Source organism: Papaver somniferum, chromosome 5 (assembly GCF_003573695.1).
Source record: "Papaver somniferum cultivar HN1 chromosome 5, ASM357369v1, whole genome shotgun sequence".
Classification (NCBI taxonomy): domain Eukaryota; kingdom Viridiplantae; phylum Streptophyta; class Magnoliopsida; order Ranunculales; family Papaveraceae; genus Papaver; species Papaver somniferum.
Genome location: NC_039362.1, coordinates 113,400,333 through 113,424,932, shown reverse-complemented (window position 1 = coordinate 113,424,932; position 24,600 = coordinate 113,400,333). Strand labels below are relative to the sequence as shown.

Below are 24,600 nucleotides of genomic sequence, written 5' to 3'. Positions count from 1 at the left end.
AGCCGAAACGGCGGGAGGGAGGGCTGAGATTGTGTCACAAGGGGGGCAAACTAATACTACCTTCCATGTTAATTCCTGTAATATTACGCCATTGGGGACTCGAACCTGGAATCTCCTGGAGCGCATTAAACTTTGGGGAACGGGGATGACCAGCTGAGCTAGGGGCCCGTTCTTCCATGTTATTTAATTAGTCTTGGTAAGAATATTAATTAGATATCTTGATAAATTTTTTATATTTATGAACATTTAGCTTAAATAGGCATGTTTAGCATCAATTAAGGAAATAAAATTTGACCATAAATTACATATGGAATTCAACCCGTAGGGTCACTTGAAAATGAAATCTAAGATCAACTAGTTTTGGTAAAGATTAATTTGGACATTTGTCGCCTTGCCATTGGTTGTTGCTTTTATTATTGGAATGATTAAACTTAATTACAGGATAAGTCATTTCCAAGTTAACTAGCTCACGGCAGTTAATAGGGATTTTGATGACCGAGTTTAACAAATGGAATCAAAATATTTCACACCTGGCTATGGGTGAAAACGTGTTTAACTAGGTAGGAAACAGGATAAATAAATTTTCCATTTTTTTTATTATTAAGTTCATGTCGTGTGTCACCGTTTGATAGGCTACTAGCTATCACTAATTGTAACAGAATGGAAATCTTAGTTTCTGCCTTTGACCCAAATTCTTAAGCACGTGTACTCAAAATTAGGTCGAGCTCATTTTGGATTTTTAGTATATATATATATATATATGAGACTTGTTTTGAGAGATGGAATGGAAGTTTATATGAATGTGAACACATAAATCACGAAGCCATCCACGTGTTCATAAACAATACTCGCATACAGTCTAATTCTAGAATTGCACGCTGTATGTGTAAAGGGGATGATTAAATCGATTCATCGATTCGAAGCCTTCGAGCTTGTAAATAAGACAAAGACTTACGTGTTTCAGCACTAAGGCCTACATCCACGGGACTGGTGTTTCATTATGTATTGAATGATTACAAAGATAGTCGAATGACTTTAGAGTGTATATAGGTCTGCGGAAGTAGGGGGATTCCTTACTCTTCTTATTTCTCTCTCCTATATTCTCCTATAATTGCTCTGGATTGGTCGACCCCTTCTCTCTTAGTGGAGAGGGGTATTTATAGGGTTGGAACGTGGGTCCTACTTTTGAGGTGCCGTTGTAATCTTATCTTCTTGTGCTTTGTGCCCATTACGCAGAGGTCTTCGTAATATGCTGCGGCCTGAGCTTGAATACGAAGGGTTATCCTCGCCTCTTCCACGAGCTGATTGACACGTGTATATCTCTTTGGTATTTAATGCGGGTACACGGGTGTCTGCTCGTGTCAGGCAAGTGTCTCTTTGTCTGGTCACATCTGTGTCAGTCAAACTTCCTCTCAGCCGTTGATCTGGGACCTTCCTCGGGATTGGGTGTATTAACACCCAAGGGGTATTATCTGGTGCTCCTCTGAGCCATCATACCTCTGTGATCCTCTGTCCCTGACCGTCAGATCTGCTGACCGGTGGCATCTTCTGATGAGATGCTTGCTATCATGTTTTGATATCTTCCACGTGTCTCTTTATGTACACGTGGTGGATGATGAAAGGTGTACATATAATTTGCCCCTCTTCTTCTGACTTGGGCGTATTTTGCAATTTAGAAGAAAGGTCGTCCTACACGTTTCCCACTTTGCATTAACTTTCCCTATAACTGCTCCTTGGTACGAGGAAAAGTTATTGTCTTCTCTAGCTTCATAAATAGGAAAGAGAATGTGAAAAAAACTTTTATCCTCTTCTTGTCAGTGTTCATCCTCTTCTTGTTTTCTATTCTTGTTCTTTAGTCATTAATTATCGTCATTCTTGTGAGGAAGATAACATCATTCAATTTTCTGTCTCTTTCGCTCTCGATTGTTGTTGCCCCTGTATCGTAGACAACTAGCTTTTGATATCTCCGATCCTCCTTTCTTCGACTGTGGTTGGTGCTTGTCGTCCTCTTCTATACAGGTATGGGGTTTTTCATTAGCTTCTCATCATTGATTTATATATGTATCTACCCGTTTGTTTCCTGCTGCTGTATTGTTGGTTTCGTGATGAAGAACACACATGTCGAAGCATATATGTTTACCCCTGTTCTTTGTTACAAAGTCTGTGAGTCTGTATCTAAGAATTATTCCTGGAGTTGGATGGAGTATTTCTGGTTATTTTTAGTTCTTAGGGTTTTTAATGTTTATCCGGATGAACCATGAATTATGGGTTTTTTGATCTTTAGTGATCTCCTCGTATTCTTCTCTAAACTGTTTTTGTGTTTCTTTGTAGATATGTCTGATCGTCCGCGGGCCCCTTACCAAACCCCGCCGTCTAGTCCGCCAAGATCCCCTCCACGTCGAGATTCTGACAGATCTCCACTTGGGAAAGGTCCTTACAAGTCTTCGAAATCGGATCCTCGGGGTCATAGGGTTTCATCTTCCTCTGGTGCGAAGGTTGTGCCTACTAAGAAAGGGGATGTGCTGAAGGGTCCTTCTGGATCTAGGTATGCTGTTAACCGCGCACCTTCTCGTCCTCGTGAAGATTCTAGGAGTACGCAGGCCCCTCCTCGTGATGACTCTAGGAGTACGCGGGCTCCTCCTCCTCGTACTGAAACACTGGATGTTCCGCCCCTTCGTTCAATGGCTCCTCCTTCAGTGCCTCCGCAGAAATCTTTGTCGCCTCCTCCCGCGGATTCTTTCAAAGGGAAGTACTCCAAGGGTACTATGTCGAGAGCTGATACGTCTAAAAATCTTCCTTCTAAAAGGAAAGCTTCGGAATTGAGTCCTGCTTCTGATTCCGCAGGCGAAGAAGAAACTGTTCCCGTGATACGCAACATTTCAGTTGGTAAGAAGAAAGTCACTTTCAAGCATATTGATCTTGAGATGTTCAAGGAAAAACATGAACTTCAAGCTTTTGAGGTTCGCTTCTATGCCCCTGACGATGATATCACTTACGAGCTCTTTGCTAAGTATCAGTTTGACGAGTTTCATCTGTTGACTACGGTTGGAGCCTTCGAGGAGGGTCTCATGTTTCCCCTATATAAGTCGGGTGACTCCTTTTATTATGACGTGTTGGCTAGTCGCGAAGGTTCTTCCACGAACACTCATAATGGTTCCGTGTCACAACTATCTTGGAATTATCTTCGTTCACTGAAGGATGTTACCTGCGAAACAAGGGAGAGACTATGATGACCTGCTATGTTCCAAATCCTGCTGAGATAGAGTGGTACACTCCTCAGAATTTTAACAGTTCTTTTGGGGATTATGTCAACAGTAGAAACCGTAAGCCGTGGAGTGTTAGTCTTCGTAATATTGCTGCTCCCCGTGGTGAAATTCGTCTTTTGAGTGAGGTGAGTGATGCCAAGCTGAAGTATGTTCCTGGTACTGAGGGATCTGCTAAACGGAAACTCTTTCCTGCTCGTGAAAGGATTAAGCGTGACCATGATTACGAATGGCATGCTACTGTTATTGAGGTAGTTGGTCTTTGGGCTTATGGTTGGATTCCGGGTCCGCGTGGTTGGCGTCCTTCTGAAAACAGCAAGCCTCGTGAAACTCCTCCTGCTCGTTATGGAGATTTCTGTCCTTGGTGTCCGAATTTCGCGGGCATGAATTTTCCTTACGCTCTTGATGTCGTTGATGGAGATGAGGAAGAGGGTTCTGGTGCTACGCATCCAACGAAGAGTGCTGCTACTGCCAAGGTATAGTTTCTTCTTATATTCTCTATTCTATTTGCCCCTTTTTCCTTGCTTGAAATAATTTTCATTTTTGAAGTGAGGGAAAAAATGAGCCTTTGTGGGGATGTGTACTGGTTTGTAGGTGTCGAAGAAGAAGAAACTTGGACCCAAACAATCTTCTACTATGGTTACCGGTGAGGCTGAGGTTTATGAGGAGGTTACGAGTCCTGTAAACGAAGGGTATGCTGAGGATGAAGAAATGTCCGATGGAGAAGAGCGTACCGACACTTCTCACCCTGATGACGAAGGTGGTAATGGTGAAGAAGAAGTTGTCGCGGGTGGTGATGGTGAAGAAGGAATTGCCGCGGGTGGTGATGGTGATTCTGAGGGCAATATTACCGTTGGTGGTACTGGAGGGGGTGGATCTGCCCCTGTTGGCGATAATATTGTTGGTGTGGGTACTATGCCCGTTAATTCCCCTGAATTTTCTTTCGGTAGGATATATTCCGCGGGGGAATCCTTTGATGTGAATGCTTCCATGGGTCTTGCCGAAGACTTCTCATTGCTTTCCCCAAATGATGATTGGAATGTGCTTGGGGATATTGGTAAGGAAGATGCCACCGGTCAGCAGGCTGAAAACGCCGGTGGTCATACTGAGGATGGTGATGTCGAGACTTGCGCGAGTGAGGGGAGAACAGCCAAAGGGAAGTCTGCGGTTGAATCTCCTTCAGAGGATTTCCCTTACTCGCTAATGCCTGAAGGAGAATATGCCATTTTGGCTTGGCTTAAGAAGAAAAGTCTGATGTTCGTCCCCAACCCTGCCCCGGTAGTCCTCGGTGAGAAGAATTATGACGCTTATACTCGTCAGATGATGCAAGTGTCTTCTGAAGTCCGCGTTGCTGAGATGTGGGAGAAGAATCTGAGAGCTTCAGAATCTAACCTAGTGGTTGACCCTCCCTCCTATGTTGCTGATATGATGGCCATAACTGATGGGTATCAATATGGTTTTCCCCAGCAGCGTGTCTTAGAGGTAAGTCCTTGTACTGATTCCCTCATGATATACGAACATTGTTTTCTTCGCGATATCCGATCCCTTGGGTATAATAATGTTTGTCGTTTGTGACATAGATGATGAGGAGCGAACATTGTAACCATGTTCTATACCAATTCTTTAAAGCAAAGTCTTTAAAGTTGGAGGCTAAGCTTCGTCATAGAGAAGAAAAACTATCTGCGGCCGAGATGGAAATAAGTGAACTGAAGGGTCGCCTGAAGGAAAAGGAGCGGCTGGGTAATGCCGAGGAGAGCCTCCGTTCGGAACTTGCTATAGTCCGCAACGAATTGGAGCAAGCTCGCAGAAATGTATCGTCCCTCACAGGTTCGTATTTTTTTTGGTCTTTTACTCCTCGTGATTCCCTTTGTACTCTGTGTTCTGTCTCAGTCTCCCCACCCTATCTTCAGTGGGTGGAGTCCCCGAGCTCATATGGCTTCGGAAAGAAAGGGAACGCAGAAATCCCATTGCAGAGTTGGTGGGTAAGTTGAAAAGCGAAGCCGTAAAGTGGAATGCTCGTGCTGATGAGCACAACGCCTTACAGCTGAGTGGCGTGAAAAGCGAACACTGATGGTTGATATGCAAAATAAGTACAATCATGACCGTTGTTGTTTAATGGTACGCTGCTATGGACGCGTGACAACCTGCGTGATGCGAGGACATGCTTCGGACTTAGAGGCTAGAGTGCGCTTTTTGGAAGGAGAGTTACAACAGGCTCGTTCTTTCTTAGGCCCCGGGGTTAGGGATAGTATGCTGCGTCTTTCCGAGGAAAGAGATAATGCTAGGGCTGAGGTTGGTGCTCTTAGTAAAGCCCTAGCAGCGTCTCGAGCTGATGTTGCTCGCCAAGTGGATCTGAAAGAGATCTTGAAGTGAATGTGTATCGACTCCATAAAAGGATGGGGGAGATGAATGACGAAGTCAACCATCTTCGTCACTTGGATTCAATGAAGCAGGTAGACTTAGACGCGAGTCAATTTGCTCTTACGAACCTTCAAACGGATTATAAGAAACTATCCGACGAATATGACTTTCTTGATGAGGCTCGGGACGCAGTTGTAATGAGTATGAAGAGGCTTCGGCTAATGTCGAAGGTATAACCTCGTTTTATCGAGTGTGATTTGTTATTTCTTCGTTTTAACCCCTTGGTATTTCTTGTTTTCAGCACTCGAGGGACAGCTTCACGCAGCAAATGATGAGCTTAAAAAAACTCAATCTGCCTTAGTGCAGCAGGAAGGACAAGCCAACTATTTCAAAGGGTTGGCCGCGTCTCGTGAGGAAGCAGCGGAGATTGCCTCCAAAGAGGCGGAACGCCTATCTGCATTGCTGTCTCAGGCCAACCAGCGGACCGCTGTTATCACTTATAAAGCTCGATGTCAGTTGGCTGAAGAGACCAACAAAGTCCTAGATAAGATTGAACTTGATCTTAAAGTCGAACATGGTCTTGTCAAGAATTATCCGCGTCGTCCCCTTCCCGCGCCCTTGCCTGGTTCTTCTGGGCCTTCTTCAGGTGGTAGCGTACCTTCATCTCGCAGAGACAACCTGTTGATGGAGCTGTATCGTCCAAGTAGATTTCTTTTATTAGTCATAGAAAGTTGATCCTTGTTGATTATATAATTTCGGATCATTTTTTGATGTGTTTCCTGCTTTATCTTATTTGCTGAATCTTGTAATCAACTCTTTATGAAATGGATCATCCTTTTGGCATACCTGCGTTATCAATTCATCTTTATTTTAAGTATTGTGAAGTGTTAAACTAGAAATAACTTGCTTTGTAAAAAGTTGAGAGTGTTTGGGTGCGACACCGAAGGTAAATACCTTCGTGATCGTCTTGAGACCTGTCACCCCGCTGGCGAATCCTGGGCCAGAGGATTCCCAAACGGTGGGGGCCGAGGCAGCGTTCTAGGATATGGAATGCTTATTTGAAATATTTACATGCACCCATTCCGTCGACCCGCTGCCTTAAAATTGGTTGGGTATCTCTTTCTGCTGGGTGCCTTCCCCCTGGTCTTACACTCATAGACACTGATAGGGGAGCCCTGAGAGATTGTAGATTAACTACTTTCCCCAATATTGTTAATTTATTATGTAATGTACATGTTCACCCAGCGGGCCTTTTGACCATTTCGTTTGCTTGAAGATTTCCCAAAAAGTTTGTTTGATTGATAGGTTGAGGCCTGCTACTCCTCGTCCAGAGATAGAAACATGTAAAGCGGTTACGCTGCCTTCTTCTTCTGGTATTCTTCACGCAGATGCAAAGCTGCGCTGTTCCTATGGGTAGTACGGTTTGAGCCATTTAGCATTCCAAGGGTGCCGGAGGACCTCGCCTTTCAGATTGCGAAGATAGTAGGAACCGTTTCCCGCAATGTCGTGTATTATAAAAGGTCCTCCCCATGTAGGTGCTAACTTTCCCCATTTCTTGATACTCGTTGTTCTTAGCACATACTGCCCTTCTACAAAATTTCGAAGCTTAACCTTTTTGTTGTACTCTCTCGCTAGTCCGTTGATAATTTTCCATCTTTTGCAATGTTGCTTCCCTCCTTCTTCCAGGTCGTCCAGTCTCTCTAACATCATGTCTGTTGTGAGATTTTTCTCCCATGCTTCGGTCTTTGTGGTTGGCATGAGGATCTCTGTTGGGATGACTGCTTCAGCTCCATAAGTGAGGAGAAATGGGGACTCCCCAGTGGCAGATCTTCGTGTTGTCCTGTATGCCCATAATACATTGTGTAGCTGTTCACACCATCGCCCCTTGTGTTCGTCTAATTGCTTTTTGAGGATAAGGGCGAGGGTCTTGTTAGTAGCTTCCGCTTGTCCGTTGCTTTGAGGGTATATGGGGGTGGACTTGTTTTTCCTTATTTTGAAAGTGTCGAAGAGCATGTCTATGTTTTTCCCCTGTAATTGTTTACCATTATCGGACACGATTTCCGCTGGTATGCCGAACCTGCAAATAATGTTTTGGAATATGAAAGTAAACACGTCCACGTCTCTGATCCTGGCTAAGGCTTTGGCTTCCACCCATTTACTGAAGTAGTCCGTGGCTACTATCAAAAATCGTCTTTTCCCTGATCCTTCGATGAAAGGCCCAACGATATCTATGCCCCATTTTGCAAATGGCCACGGACTATCCACAGAATTCAACGTTGTTGCTGGTGCGTGTATCTTTTTGGCGAAACGCTGACATTCTTCACATCGTCGGGACATTCTTGCAGCATCTTGTATCATTGTGGGCCAGTAATATCCTTGCTTTTTGCTTTGTCGGCTAGTGATCTCATGCCGCTATGATTCCCTGCGTCACCATAATGGATGTCGTTTAGAATTCGATGCCCCTCTTTCCTGGATAAGCAACGTAGTAACGGTCCGAGGAAAGATTTCTTGTACAGGATCCCATCCCGAAGATCATATCTTCCTACTTTGGAGAGTATTTTCCTGGTTTGTTTGTGATCCGCGGGTAAGGTTCCATCCTTGAGAAACGCATGGATCATCATTCTCCAATCATCTTCGTTGTTGAAATCTTCGTCTTGATTTGCTCTTGACAGGATATCTTCTTCGTCAAAATCGTCACGGATGTCTTCTCCCACCTGATCTTCGATATTTTCTTCCACTGTATCTTGATTTGTAGCAAAGGAAAATTGTGATGCAATCGAAGGCTCGTATACCCTTGTTATTTTGATAGCTTCGATACTCTTGTCCTTCAGCATGGATGATATATATGCTAGGGCATCCGCGTGCCTGAGATCCCTTCTGCATAAGTGCCGGAACTTGATGTTCGGAATTTGTGATGCCAATGTTTGGACCAAGGCCATGTAAGCTGAGAGGGTGTCGTCGTACACATTGTATTCGAGCCCTATTTGCCGTATGACAAGCTGCGAATCACTTGTCAGTCTTACATCAGTTACCCCCATCTCTATTATTAAGCGGAGGGCATGTACGACTGCCTCGTATTCGACGATGTTGTTAGTATGCTCTTTGAATTCTAACCTGAGTGCCTGTACGATCCTTTCTCCAGTTGGGGTGGTGATGACAATGCCTATTCCTGCCCCTTCCTTATTTTTGGAACCATCAACGAAGACTTCCCATTGTCTTTGACTCGCGGGTTCGAGGACATCAACTGGATCCTTGCTTTCCTCGTCGGCTTCTGGTATTCCCCTAATCTCTTCATCGTTGTCCAGGGGGAGGTCTGCTAAGAAATCCGCCAAAACTTGGGATTTTTGGGAATGTTGAATTTCATGAATGATGTTGAATTGGTCCAGGTGGGTGTTCCACTTGGCTATTCTACCTACTTTTCCCGCGCTTTTGAGGACTGCTTCCAGTGGTGCTTTGCATGGGACGCGGATGAAGTGAGTTAGGAAATAGGTTCTCAGCTTTTGAGTAGCCCATACAATGCCAGGATGAGTTGTTCGATCTTCGTGTAATTCCTTTCCGCAGAATTGAGGGTCTTGCTGACATAATAGATAGGTTGTTCTATCTTCGTATTGGTTTTGACCAACACTGCGCTAACTGCGTCTTCTGTCGCTGCTATGTACAATGCCAAAACCTCATCAGGATCAGGCTTCTGCAGGATTGGAATTGAAGCCAGGTGTTCCTTGATTCTTTGGAAGGCTTCTTCGCATTCTGCGGTCCATTCAAACTTACTCCCTTTTTTGAGAATATTGAAAAAATGTTTGCATTTGTCCGAGGATCGGGCAATAAATCTGCCCAAGGCTGCTAAGGACCCATTGAGCTTTTGCACTTCTTTTAAATTCTTCGGAGATGGCATTTCCACTATGGCCTGAATCTTCGCGGGGTCTACCTCAATACCCCTTTTTGTTACCAGATATCCGAGGAATTTCCCTGAGGTGACACCGAAGGTGCATTTTTCTGGATTTACTTTCATGTGATTTTTCATTGCTTCGAAAATATCTCTCAGGTCCTGGTGGTGATCTTTGCGCAGCCTACTTTTGACGAGCATGTCATCAACGTAGACTTCTAGGGTACTACCAATCCATGGCCTGAAGATAGCATCGACCATTCTTGGTAGTTGCCCCTGCGTTTCGAAGTCCAAAGGGCATTCTAGTGTAGCAATAAAGGCCATGCGGGGTGTAGAATGTGTGTGTGTAGTTGATCTTCTTCTGCCAGGGCTACTTGGTTGTAACCAGAATATCCGTCCATGAATGACAGCTCTTCGTACCCTTCCACTGCTTCAACCAGTTGATCTATGCTCGGTAGGGGATAGCTGTTTTTGGACATGCCTTGTTGAGGTTAGTAAAGTCGATGCATATCCTAACCCCTCCATTTTCTTAGGAACGACGACCATGTTGGAGATCCATGTAGGGTATTTGACTTCCTTGATGAAGCCTGCTTCTAGTAGTTTCCGAAGTTCTTTTTCTACTGCCTTATGATACTCTGGTGCAACTTTTCTTATTTTCTGCCTGAAAGGTGGCGTGCCTGGTTTGATGCGCAGCTCGTGTTGGATTATTTTCGGATCAATCCCCGGCATGTCTCCTAACTTCCAGGCGAATACATCCGCGTATTCTTTAAGTAATTTGGTTAAGGAATTTCTTCTTTTTTCGTCCATTATGGTCCCTACTTTGATCATCTTCGGGTTTTCTTCCGTTCCTATGTTGATTTCTTTTACGGGCTCCACTGGTGTGAACACCGGCTTCGGGTCCCCAAGGACTGGGACGTTCTTTAATTGCTATTTGGTATGTTTCTGTCCTTCGTTGGCTGCTGAAGTACTTGCTCTGTGTTAAGGACATTATCATCCTTTGTCAAGCCCTTCCCTGCGGTTTCTTGAGGAACAGGTCTATGGCCTTTTCTTTCGCAGCTTCTTTATTTTTGATCCTTCGGGTTTTTCGCTGCTCTTCCTGTTCGTTGTTGATACGATCCTGAGTGGCTGGCACTCTTTTGCAGAGACCCGATCTCCCTTGATTTCCATTACTCCCTCGGGTGTAGGGAACCTGAGATATTGGTAGTAAGTTGCTGCCACTCCCTTGAGTTTATGTACCCACTTTCGTCCAATAATGGCGTTATAGGGGGATGGGGCGTCTACCACGCTGAATCGTGTTTCTACTTTCATGGGCCCGGCGTTCACCTGCAACACGATGTCTCCCAATGGCTTTGTGGGCGCTCCGTTGAACCCGTAGATGGTGTAATAAGAGGTCATCAGCTGTTCATCATGGAGCTTCATCCGTTTGAAGGCGTCGTAGAATAGAACGTTCACTGAGCTTCCCCCGTCGATGAGGATCTTTTTGAGGTTACATCTGGTCACTGGTAGTGTGAGGACCAAGGGATCGTTATGGTCTTACATATCTTCTTCGATATCTTCAGTATCGAATATGATAGGTGCGTCCATCCACTCTTCGTGCTCGTCCACCTCTACGCCATCAATCTTATATAATTCGCAGTGGTCTTCGAATTGCTTTCGTAGCCTCTTTCCTATCTGCGCTGTAAGTGAGGGCCCTGCGGCTTCGGAACACGAGATGGTGTTGATTGTGCGGTTTCCCTCTGGAAGTTGGACTTGCTTGGTTCGTTTGGATCTGTCCTCGGTGAGCTCCTTTCGTATGTATTGCTTGAGTTCGCCAGCATCAATCAATTTTTGGATCATTATTTTGAGGTTTTTGCATTTCTCGGTCTGGTGTCCATTGAAGCAATGATACTCACAATAATCTTTAGACTTCTCGGTCCTTGGGGGCTGTTTTCCCTTAGACCACGGCCACTCCAAATTCTCCTTTCCTTTGATCTCTCGTAAGATCCGAGCGTAGATAGCATTGAGCTTCGTGTAAACCTGATCTTCGAATTTTCGATCGTCTTTTCGTCGTTCATCTCTTCGTTCCTTCTTATCTTCGTGCGGTCGTTCCACTGAGTTATTTCTTTTGGCCCCGCTGGTTTGTTCTGCGGAATTGGTACGGTGAGACCTCTGCGTTTTTTCCCTCGGGTTCTCACGCTGGATTTTTTCAAGACGAGCATACTTCTCAATAATTATTCGAAGATCTCCTTCTGTCTTAGGTACGCTTCCGTGGATCTCAACAAATAGTGGACTCATTCGGTCTAATCCCCACTTGTAGCAGTTGATTCTTACTACGGGATCCACACTCCCTATGGCTTGGCAGATCTTGTGCCATCTGTTGGTGTATTCCCTCGTGTTATCCTTGTAACCAATTGCCAGAGAAAAACGTTTATCCATTCCGGTGTTGACAGCTTTGTTGTACATGTAGGTTCTCAAGAATTTCTCTGCGAGTTGATCGTAGGAGTTAATGGAATCAGGTGGCAGGTTGTCAAACCAAGAAAAAGTCGATCCCTTCAGACTTGATGGGAAATACCTACAGAGGACGGCGTCGTTTTGACTCCATCGGGCTAAGATACGATTATAATACCGGATATGTGCCGCGGGATCACTGGATCCGTCATAGCATTCAAAAGTTGGGACGTGACACTTTAACGGAATGGGGGTATTTGCCAGGCGATGAGTTAGGGGCGTGGAGTTAGCTTCTTTCATCACCTCTTCAAGCCTTCCTCCGCCTTGTCTGGATTTTAACTGCCTGATCTCAGCCATCATCTCATCACGAAGCTCCTCCATTGCGCGGTAATATCCCACGTTCTCATGCTCAGTTGAGCGTTTCTTTCTTCGAACTTCACTGTCATAATAGTCTAAGTCTTCGGCGGCATATTCCGGATCGGATGCACTGCTTCCCCTAGCGGCATTTGCTAGGATGATTCTTCGGTCTCGATTAGGCTCTGGTGCTTTAGAATTTGCTTCGTCCAGTTGTTGGCTAGTCTTCGTGCTTTGGGCAATCCTATCTTTCAAGTCTTGGTTCTCCCTGGCCAGAAGAGCTACGACATCTGCGTAGACCTGCTGGCTCTTTTTCAATTCTTCGAGCTCTACCATCAGTCGGCGGGACTAGTTTGATGATGAGTGCTAAAAAGTGCATATTTCTATATATTTTTCTTGGCATTTAACTCATCTTTTGTGCATTAATTCTACATTTTATCCCATATTCTGTATTTTCATTGTTTTCAAGAATAAATATTTTTATTAATTAATTTTGCATTTTTAGGTTGTAAATAAAGTTTGGATGAATTATGGAGCAAAAAGAGCAGAAAAGTGGTGGAAGCCAAGAGGAATCACACAAGGAAGCCACGAAGAATGTTGTGCGCAAGACCAAAAGGCTAGAACTGGGCTTGAAGAGGAAGAATTGTTCTTAAAGAATATATGGGCTTGGCATACCCCAGGCCCAAAACCCTTACCCAAACCCATTTCCAATATCCGTACCCGTCTCCTTCGTCAGCCGTCAGATTGGATCACATCTGAATCCAATGGTCGCAGCATCGCCAGTAAATCAAAGTCTGAAGCCCCTGTCTAACACTACAACACCTAACTCCATCTTGAGCCATCAGTTTCGTTGTATCAGGCATCCGACGATCGATACCAGCCTCTTCACTTGTAGCCGTTAGATCAATCTATCATTTCCGCATCCCACGGCTCAGATTCGCGAATCATCGAGACTTGATGCAACCGCTCAACACCCAAACACCTAACACCTATACCCGCAGAACCAAACACACCTCTATCCCTAATTCCATCGACTCCACCTCCATCTTCTCCACTCCGTCTGCAACATCCTCACCTTCACCACCAACTCCGTCAACTCCACTGCCTCAACCACCACAATCAACCACCAAAATCCATCATGGCTATCCCTCACCAAAACCCATCATTCCCCTAAACTTCTAGCCATCTATTCTCTCGATTTCTTCCCTGATTTGTCTCTGAAACCCTAGGTAAGAAATCAATGGAATAGGTCGAGTTAGAAACGCAATTGGAAGGCATGGAGAGGAGCAGGAGAGTCAGAGAAGAAATGGGTCGACCTTCTTGAGTGATTTGTCACGTCAAATTAGGTAAAGTCGAACCCTAATTTCAACTGTGTAATTTGGGGATTTGGGGATTTTCTCTGTAAACCCTAATTGATTAATTTGGGTATAAATATGGGTTGTGGATGTTGTGTTGAAGAGATGCCTGGGCTAGCCAGTGCTTCACCCAAGAGGACTGGAATAGCCAGTGCCTCAAGGGTTAGTTCTTAATTTAAATTATTTTGTAAATTTCAATTGTATTTGTTCACCATGTCTAGTATGTTCTAATTTACTTGGTAGGGCTTAGATGAAACTCTTGATTGCATGCCAGGATAGTTAGTATACATGTTATTGTTCTTGTGATGTTTAAACTGAAGTAGGACTGATAATTAGCCATTTGAGCTAATCACCTGTGATCAGCTGTGCTGTAAGAAGACAGCTGATGCTAGGGGTGAAGTTGTGACTGTGGTTAAGAAATCAGTCCATTTGAAGGACTGTATTGAATTTCCTTAGGAATGATAGTTAACTAGTTGAGCCAAAATACCTGTGATCAGCTGTGCTGTAAGAAGACAGCTGATGCTAGGGGTAAGTTAGCAAGGTTAGTTAGTAAATCACTCATTGTAGTCTTCCCTGAAAGAACAAGACATATCTTGCATAAGAACTTCCTTAGTTCAGGATCAAGATGTGGAATCAAATGCCTTAGTATCCTCCTAGTCTACCATCTGTAGCTGTAATCATCTTCACTGCCTTTGGCTCTCTGCCACTGTCACTCTTTGATTCATTAGTTCACTGCTTAGAGAATTAGCTTAGGAAACTTCAACTCACACCCTAGTCCCTGTGGATTCGACCCGTATTTGCACAAGCTACAACCGACACCGTGCACTTGGGGTTAAAAAGTAGGCTTCCTCTTTGCTCTTATTTTCTTACATCCTTAAAAGCCTACCATTTGATCCCTGATTGGGGGTTCCGGCTTGTGCCCCTACGGCCATAGCTCCCCCTTCGTCTACTGTGTGTATTAAGGGTGGCAGAGGATCATCTTCAATTGTTGGTATCTCCAAGTTTGGTCCCCGCGGTCCTCTTGGTTGAGCTTCCACCCGCGGTGCTAAAACCACTGGTATGGTTTGATTCTGACCGTTGGTTGACGGCATTCCGAAGACTGGTGGATGTGCGGGCCGATGTCTCATAGATTCTGCCACCCCTTCTCCTTGTTGATGGATTTGGTTTGAAACCAAAGTCTTGTTAGATTCTGTAGCCTGGAGGGACGCAACAGTTGCGTTGTTTTTTGTGGATGCTTCTTTGAGAGCCGCGGCTGCAATGGAGTTAGTGTTCATAGACGAGGTGATTTCCGCAGCATCCTGTCTGTGAGTAGCTGTTTTAGGTTTGTCTCCTTTCTGCTTGCTTCGGGTCATGACCGGGGTAATCCTCGGTGTCTCCTTTGATGAGGCTTTGGTTTTTCCTGTCTCTAGTATCTTTTCCATTTAGTTTTTTCTGCATAGGGGAATAAATAAAGAGAACCAAAGATATCCACGAGGATCGGGTTAGTGCCATTCGTATCCGCAAAATTATTGGAATAGAAAGAAATGAGCTGCCCAAGGGCCTTAATAAAAGAGAAACACAAAGACTCCATCGGTCTAGTTTTTGCAATACAAATCCTCTAATAAACAATCATGGACCTTGTTTTCAGACTACTTTTGAAAAGGAAAACTCTTGAAAAGGCAGATCCGTCGCGAGAACTCATGAATCTGGATTATTAAGTCTTAGTTTTAAAAGAAAAACGCCTCACGTGCAAATCTGTGATAGATAGCCGTGGATGTTTCTGCTTTGAAATGGTGTTTGTGAAAATGAAGACCATGAACCCAGAATAAAAAAGGTTTTGAAAGCACGCTGAACCCAGAATAAAAAAGGTTTTGAAAGCACGCTGAACCGAAAATAAAAAAGGTTTTGAAAGCACGCTGAACCCAGAATAGGGCACAACCATAATGCGCGTTTAAGGTGAAATCACAGGATAAGATAAATCTTTTACCGGGACAAAGTCCCTGTTTCTAGCGCCAGATTGTGAACACATAAATCACGAAGCCATCCACGTGTTCACAAACAATACTCGCATACAATCTAATTCTAGAATTGCACGTTGTATGTGTAAAGGGGATGATTAAATCGATTCATCGACTCGAAGCCTTCGATCTTGTCATTGTCTAGTTGAATATTATCATAAATAATGTTCGTATAAAGGAATAAACATAGAATCGAGTATAAATGTAAAGCACATGAAGTTCAACGCTGAATGTAAAGTGCTAAAATGTAAATAAGACAAAGATTTACGTGGTTCAGCACTAAGGCCTACATCCACGGGGCTGGTGTTTCACTATGTATTGAATGATTACAAAGATAGTCGAATGACTTTAGAGTGTACATAGGTCTGCGGAAGTAGGGGATTCCTTACTCTTCTTATTTCTCTCTCCTATATTCTCCTATAATTGCTCTGGATTGGTCGACCCCTTCTCTCTTAGTGGAGAGGGGTATTTATAGGGTTGGAACGTGGGTCCTACTTCTGAGGTGTCGTTGTAATCTTATCTTCTTGTGCTTTGTGCCCATTACGCAGAGGTCTTCGGCATATGCTACGGCCTGAGCTTGAACACGAAGGGTTATCCTCGCCTCTTCCACGAGCTGATTGACACGTGTATATCTATTTTGTATTTAATGCGGGTAGATGGATGTCTTCTCGTGTCGGGCAAGTGTCTCTTTGTCTGGTCACATCTGTGTTAGTCAAACTTCCTCTCAACCATTGATCTGGGACCTTCCTCGGGATTGGGTGTATTAACACCCAAGGGGTATTATTTGGTGCTCCTCTGAGCCATCATACCTCTGTGATCCTCTGTCCCTGACCGTCGGATCTGCTGACCGGTGGCATCTTCTGATGAGATGCTTGCTATCATGTTTTGATATCTTGTTTTGCATGCCTTCCACGTGTCTCTTTCTGTACACGTGGTGGATGATGAAAGGTGTACATACAATGAAAACCGAAAACATATAAAAACTCTTTAGCCTCCTTTACTGCCGCCACATAGAATAACAGAGTTATGTTTAGATCGAAAAAGAAATTGGAATACAGTAGCACTATTTGGAGAGGTTGTTCACGGAGGTTCTTTGTTCCTGTTTATCGTTCTTCGGTAGTGTTTGAGGTAGGCGCAACACAATCAAAAATCTTTTCCTATTTAAGTTTTCTTTAATTAATTTCAGATTTACAAGTTTTTATTATTGTATAGATAATAAATGATTTTATTGATAAATGATGTTGTGAGTATGATTTTGTTTTTGGCTTGCGTTCCATGGGCATTAATCCCCACGTGGGCCTTCCTGGGGCGAGCAGTTGATTGATTTGACTCTTTTGTTGATATTGGCTCCATGGGGCGAGCGGATTGATTCATTTGATTGTTTTTATGGATGTGGTGTTTCCATGTGTTTGTGATACTGTTAATCATGCTAGTTGTTTTATAAAAGGAATTGAAAAATATTGCTTAAAATTTTTTGTTGCTTCTTTTCCTACTAGGTGTCACAACTCACGTCGTTTCATGACAAAACATTTCCAGATTTTATGGCACCACAAGGAGCTAATGGCGGAAAAGCATAGAGATCGGTTTTGGTGCTATTATTAGTAGTTTGCATAGGATTTATGATTGGAAGTTGTAATAAAATATCATCGAACTCTTTTAGATGATATAATGAGTTTTTATTGATCATTAGTACTTTAGATATTATTGGGTTAATGTATAACCAATGAAACAATGCTTTGTTTAGAAAATTCTATTTAATTGAACAATGAAAATTTCAGAGTCCTCCTGGTTTGACTGTTAATGATAATTATTCTATAATATATTTTTATTTAATTCTTTTTTGAACCTTTGAGAAACTCCTCTTAGATATATTGATAAAAATTTCAGAATTTTATGAGTTCTATAAGTATTTTAAAACAATTTTTTCTCACTGTACTAAATTCAGACGTTTTCTGACAGATTCAACTATATTGGAGTTTTCCTGTTTCAAAACTATTATATGTTATGTTTTAGACTTTGGTGTCTTCTGTAAACTTGAAGATATTTCTTTTTCCTTTTTAAAATGGTAAACTAAAATTGATTTAGAGTTGTGAGTGATTTTATACGATATTTATAAAATGGACAATCTCTGTTTTTCGTTTCTGCAGTTCTGGTCAACTAATAGTTTGACTGTGATCAAAAGGTTTTTAAGATAAACTAAAAATTATAGAAAATTTATGATTGTAACTATACTCAGTTAGGATTCAGAATATATAATCATAATAATTTTTGTGTTTGAATTGGGTTCAGTAAAATTCTGGGAGTGAACTGATGTCTGTTTCTGTTTTATGATTCTTCCTTAAACATGTGACTCTTTTGGATTAAATCTGGAACATTTAACGGTGGAATTAAATTTTATGATAAACTAGAGTTTTCTAGGATTCATATGGATTAAAAATCATGTCAAAGTAACGGTTAGATCTTTCTAGAAGATTTTTTACGTATCCGCTGCGATAGAATTTCTGAACTGAACATAAATTAATTAAACCCAAATAAATTATCTAATGAGCTTGGGCTTAGTAGCCGGGCTTCGGCTATGGTATCGAAGTAGCAATTCGGGTTTTCGGGAATGGGATCCGGGAAGGATACGGGCAAAAAAATCGGGGTGTTACAGAAACATTCTCAGAGGACGGATATAGCCGTTATTCACAGACCATTTTTCGTCAGAGAAATTTTCAAAGTGATTGAAACATAACATGACTTTCGTCACTAGGTAAAGATGAATTCGGCTAAAGCGAAAGCTTACCAACACATATTTGGAGAAATAGATATGCGATTTTATCTCGGCTCGAAATAGCAAATGTGCATAATGAAAGTCTATATATCAAAACGACTTTTGTCTCAAGAGTAGGAGATAGAATAGATAAACTTTTGAGTGACAGATAAGTTCAAGTCTCCACATACCTTTTAGTCGATGAAGATCCACCAGTTCCTTGAGTAGTCCTTCGTCTTGTATGATGATTTCCATGGAGTCTTGAGCTCAACTACACTTTCTATCCTAGTCCGAGACCTTTAGCTATGTAGGATAGAAATCAAGACTTATAGTCTTGATCACTAACATTGAAAAACATGCTTGAGATAGCAACACATGCGAGTTTGACCGAGCAATGCTCTAACAATATGTAATCTTTCAGATTCCACCATGTGTCTAGTTGCTTGCACATCTCAGAAGCCTGATTTTTATCCTAGATTGACGTGCTCGTATTGTTCTCTAAAGGGTCATGAACTTTCAAAGTGTTACAAGTACAAACACCAATTGAGGCACGTCAACAAACTTCAACGAAAAGCAAATCAATTAGAAAATAAGCTTAAACTTGCTCAGAAGACCGCTGAGGTATGTAGGATTTTATCTTCGTCTAAGAAGTTAGTTTCCAAGGATAAACCAAGACCATTAGAAAAGAAAGTATGGTCAAATCGTTGTGATATACAGAGGTCTGTGGATTCCTATCAATAGGAAAATTGTGGACAAATTGTTGTTCACCGCAACACAACTTGATTGTGTTGATTGGTAAATCATGTCTCATGTGCCTGATCAAAAGAGACAAGATTGTGCACCTCTCAGGCTTTAAGAAAAGTTTGTTTTTTTCTTCTTCTCTTAGTTTTGTGTCTATCAATTGTTTGAGGGTAAAAACTGATTCTCCTGTTTTTGGTAGTTTGGAGTGTGTTGAATGAGAAACGAATCTAAACCCTAAACAAATGCACTGCACGGGAATGCTTTCAGGTTCGAGAAATCAATCTGTAAGACTCTGTCCTAAACCAAGAAATGGCCGTTCCAGACTCAATTCGGTCACAAGGTGAAGGAGAAGGGTTGATCTTAAGGAGGGAAGTGGAGAAGGTGTTTGAGATCAGAATGTTGAACTATGAATGTGGATGTTTATGACTTGCGTATCAGAAAATGGTTTCTGGCTACTTGTGTTGATAACACTTGTGTTCTTCGTGTTGTCGTTGAAATAAGTTAAAAGCCTATTTATACAAGTCATTGAGCGTAAAAATCTGATCTCGTAGGAAGTGGAGGAGATTGATTAATAGAGTAGTGGAGTTGTGCAGGTGGTAGTGATCGTCATGTTTCCACTATGAGGGAAAATCTGTCACTCTTTCACCCATTACTCTCATTACTGCTGACCATCCGTCTTTTCCTAACACTTTCTCGTAATGGGCGCGTTGCACGCTGCACGCTGTAAACCGCCAGACTAATACCCCAGTGAGCATCCCCCAGCTTGTGACATATTTGATGTCTCGAATAAGTGGGTCATGGGACCCGCGGAGAATAGCATGGTGCTATTAGGTGAAACAACTAAGTTGTTTATGAGGTCAATAAAATATTGTATGCATTCAATGCATGTAAAGCATCGCAATTAAGCAGCTCAATTAATCGATGTGTATGAAGCATCATTGTTTTAGAGCCTGATTGAATAAGTCGCGGATAAGCATCTTAAAGGAGACAGCATGATCGACCACCTTTGGGTGATCTTTTGTGGACCCTACGGTCAATTCATTACTTGGCCGATCGCCTCATGTGGAAGAGGGATGACCGGTCTTCACAATGTTGCTTTGCTTGTTTTCGAAAAAAAATCCGCACCATCCAACTAGGTTAGCAAAGTTGGATGGACGAGATGATTTGCGGCAGTTGCATACTGCCATTGACGCAACTTTAGGGTTTAGGGAGCCGTGTGGCCCACCCCTCTTTAGACGTGCATTTCGAGGCGTTAAGCCCTAGCTTGCGTAGGCCGGTTAACCACGTGCAAAGGTGGGTCCACAGTAATCACGTTGACATATTCAGGGCTTTTTAAAATTAAATCTAAGCCACTCAAATCAACTGGCGAAGATGTGTGGTCGAGATCAATTTGCGGCAGTAATATGTTGCCGCAAAGTAATTTTAGGTTTTTGAAAACTGCGTGCTTACGCTACTTTGGGCCGGCGATTTGGTGCGCTTTGGACTCGCTATGAGCAAGTCGATCGGCCATGTGTGGAGTTGGGTCGATGGTGAACATGTTGGCATCTCCTTGATCGTTTGAAACACGATCTAAGCCGTCCAACTAGGCTGGCAAAGTTGGACGGATACGATCGATCAGCGGCAGTTGTATAACGCCGCTTATTCAATTTAGGGTTTTCAAGGCTGCGGGATCATCCTAGTTTGGGTGAACGATTCTATACGTTTCAACTTGCTGCGAGCAAGTCGATCGACCATAGGTGTAGCTGGGTCGCCGGTGTACATGCCAGTACTTCTCCGGTCGCTCAAGATGCTATCTAAGCCGTCCAACTAGGCCGGCTAAGATGAACGCTCGTAATGCGTTTTGAGACCGTCTTTGCTGGTCTCAATTCGTTTGAGCCATTTTACACAGCGCGAACACCCATGTTTGGGTAAGAGATTGAGCACCCTATAAGTTTGCTGCATACGAGTCGATCGACTAGGGCACTAGTGGGCCCGCTGATGATCATGCTTGTGCTTCGTTAACTGTTCATAGGAGGATCCAAGCCATCCAACTAGGCTGGCAAAGTTGGACGTTCGTGATGCTTCTAAGACCGTTTTGAACAACCTAGTTCGTTCGATCTTCTTCCAAACAACGCGACCACCCTACTTAGGGTTAGCGTTTGACAACGTTGGGATGTACTTAGGCATGATCCAATCAGTTGGGACGTTGGTGGGCCCACAGTCAGTCAATGCAGTAATTACCTAGTTCTGCCAGGAATGGTCTAGGTTTGTTGAATTATATGGCCCAATTGTGTGGTCGTGATCGTTTCTGAGACTGATATAATCAGTCTAGATTTTCCTTTAAGGAATTCAAGTGCGATTGAGCTGACTTAAAAGCGCGTTGATACGAGATTCTCTTTGTCAGAGAGTGATGTAGCCCGTGGGGTATTTTCGTGCAGATCTCAATATTGGCACTTAGGGAGATTCATGTTACTCTGCTGAGAGTGAACACTCCATCGTCATGTCATGTCAATAATGAGAGTTCGGCTGAGAACATAGCATAGGAAAATACCAGGCAGGTCAATGCATTAATAACTAACGCGTTGAATCTTATAGAATATATGGGATTGATGCTCCAATTCTGATAAATTTCATAAATATGTCGAATTACTCAATACACATATAAGTAAAATAACACTTATCATTTTCAAATGGCTTTTGTTCCTTTGCAGGATGAAAGCGCATTAAATGCAGGGTTTTACAATTTTGACCCCAAACTAAAAGACCACCATCAACATTAAGTCCCCTGCTTAGTACGTAACAATGACATTGTTGCGGAGTAAGCACTAGATGGTGATAAACAAGAATAAATCGAAAAGGCAAGGTATGAAAGGATTACCAGGAATCATTGATGCACTGTTAGTCCGACCATGTAACATTGGCGCTCACGGGGAAGCTGCCCTCCTCAGTGCGTGGCATAAAAGAAAACCTTTCCTATATTCGGATTCCAAGATGTTCGTGCGTATGGCAGGGAGGTCTTCCTTCCTCTTTATTATTCGCTCTGCCCGCGCATTTTCTTGTGGAAGTTGGTGCTCTGTGTTGATCTCCCGCAGGGAGGTGGCTGTTGCTTGAATTTGGAACAACGACCTCCCGTCCCTAGTCATGATTCAGAATCAATTTTAACGCATTCCTTTTTTGACCATCCAACGGTCCCTTCCTGGCTTTTAATTAGGGTTGCAACAAGAAGCATGACTTAGTCAGCGTTGAACCCTCGCTTATCAGATGAATCTTGTCACAACTTTTCAGTCTTGTTTTAGGGTTTCTGCCATGTATATATATAGAGACGCCCTTATTGTTCCGAGATAAAAGTCCTCCGGCTGGGATTCCCTGCTTTCATCATGTCAGATAGAAGTGGATCATCTTCCTCAGCTCAGTCGGATTCTTCTGTTAAACGCAAGAGGATTGTATCCAGGGTACGATTCTGAATACTTATTTATTTTGAAGTAGTGATTCTTCTTTTCTTTTGACGTCTAATCATCATTTTCTTTCAGAGCGGCCGAATCCCTGAGCCTTGTGACAGTTCTCTTGCTCGAATTATGCGAGTCAAGAAGATCATACCGGTATAGCAGTTCTGCTGATCGAATTCTTTTCTTTTTTTGCATACTGGTAGGTAACGAGATCTTTTCCTTCTTCTCTTTTTTGCAGAGGTATCCTTCTGGAACATGTGTAACAGTGGTTGATGATGATGATTTAACCACTCCTCCCCCTTTAAGCTCCAACTCACCTGTCGCTGACCTGGAAGACGCTGATTGGGTATCTCCTCATACGAGTACCCCAACGCGGGCTTGCATTTCGATGTTCATATGAGATTTTTGTCTTCTAGTTATCGGGTTGTTGGCGGTTTTCTAGTAAGGAAGGAGTTCATGCCTCTGTATGCAAAAATATGGAGAAGGTACGGCCATATTGCAACTAGGAACGTGGTGCGATACTGCTCGTCTGCTTTAGTTACTACAGTGAACTGTATCCTACCCATGATTGCCGAGATGGAAGGCGCATCCATTCGTGATGTTGCTGAATCAAGCATTGAGAAGTGGGAAGATATGATATCCACCTGTGAATCCATGGAGTTCAACGTGAGCTGGTTGTGGCAGCGTCTTGATGTTATCAAAGTTGATCGAGATGGTATCATTTCCAATGTTTTCCCTGCTACAAAAGCCATCTTGGAAGAGGAGAAGGCCTTGGATGCGGAATCTGAGAAGGTGGAGCAGGCGATCCGCGACTTGAAGAATAGGACTGAAAGGTATCAAGAGAGGCTGAAAATGATGCTTTCAAGGAACTACAACTTGCTGGACGGCCTTTTCTGAGTTGTACATTTGTCTTGATGTTTGGATCGTTGTTTTTTTTTTTTGGGTTTTGAAACTTTATTTGGAAAATAAATTTCATTGGATTTTGTTAAGTGAATGGAGTTTACATCAACATGTTTTCATTAATGGAGAATTTAATAACTAAGAAGTGAGAAGAGTGACAATGCCTGATTGTTGCGTTGTGATGCGGCAAGAGATAAGATGATGGTCAGGCGTAGTATGCCTTGAGCCATTTTTCGTTGATGACTGCTTCCAATTTACCTCTATCCTCTTTAATAATCTTATAGTAGCCAGTGTTGTAAGCCTTGGTGATCACGTAGGGACCTTCCCATTTTGGAGAGAATTTTGATGCAGACATGTCTTGCTGAATGTACTTGACAGTCTTCAAAACTAAATCTCCCACTCTGAAAACTCGTGGTTTTACAACTTTTTCATACGCTCTGGATATCCTGCTTCTGTATGTTTGAGTACGTTCCTCTGCTTTATATATCCTAGAGTCTAGGGTGTCCAACTCGGCAATCCTGGAGCTCAATGCTTCGGCTTCATTCCAGTGGACCCCACTTGCTGCTGAAATCCTGGATGACGGAATTTTAATCTCTGCCGGGAGAATCGCGTCCGCACCGTAGACGAGTAAGTAAGGGGAAACGCCGGTAGAACTCCTAGGTGCCGTCCGATACGCCCATAATGCCATTGGTAGCTGTTCGTTCCATGTTCTGGGGTGATCATGCACTGTTCGACTGAGAATCCGAATCAAGGTTTTGTTGGTGCTTTCGGCTTGCCCGTTCCCCTGGGGGTAGTTGATGGTGGAGAAGACCTGCTTAATTCCATAAATTCGAGCAATTCTCGTACCTGTTTGTTGGTGAAAGGAGTGCCATTATCAGTAATGATATGTTTAGGCACGCCAAACCAACAAATGATGTGTTCCTTAATGAACGTCGCGATTGTTGCTCCAGTAGTCCCTCGTAGAGGAATGGCTTCAACCCACTTGGTAAAATACTCTGTTGCGGTTATGATATACTCGTGCTGTTTTGACGATGGCGGGTTGACCTTCCCAATAATGTCAAGTCCCCAGCTGTAAAATGGCCACGGGATACTCACCGAGTGTAAAAGAGTAGAAGGTGCATGAATAAGATTCTCGTGAATTT

At 43.1% G+C, this 24,600-nt stretch overlaps 1 protein-coding gene across 1 annotated transcript in view; it reads right to left on the bottom strand.

The window, feature by feature from the left end:
- Window positions 1-24,146, bottom strand: part of LOC113279468 — a 43,744-nt gene extending 19,598 nt beyond the window's left edge. The window contains exon 1 of the mRNA XM_026528163.1: window positions 23,717-24,146. Within this exon, the coding sequence (XP_026383948.1) occupies window positions 23,717-24,146 (430 nt within the window). The remainder of the gene's footprint in view (window positions 1-23,716) is intronic.
- Window positions 24,147-24,600: the final 454 nt, after the last annotated feature.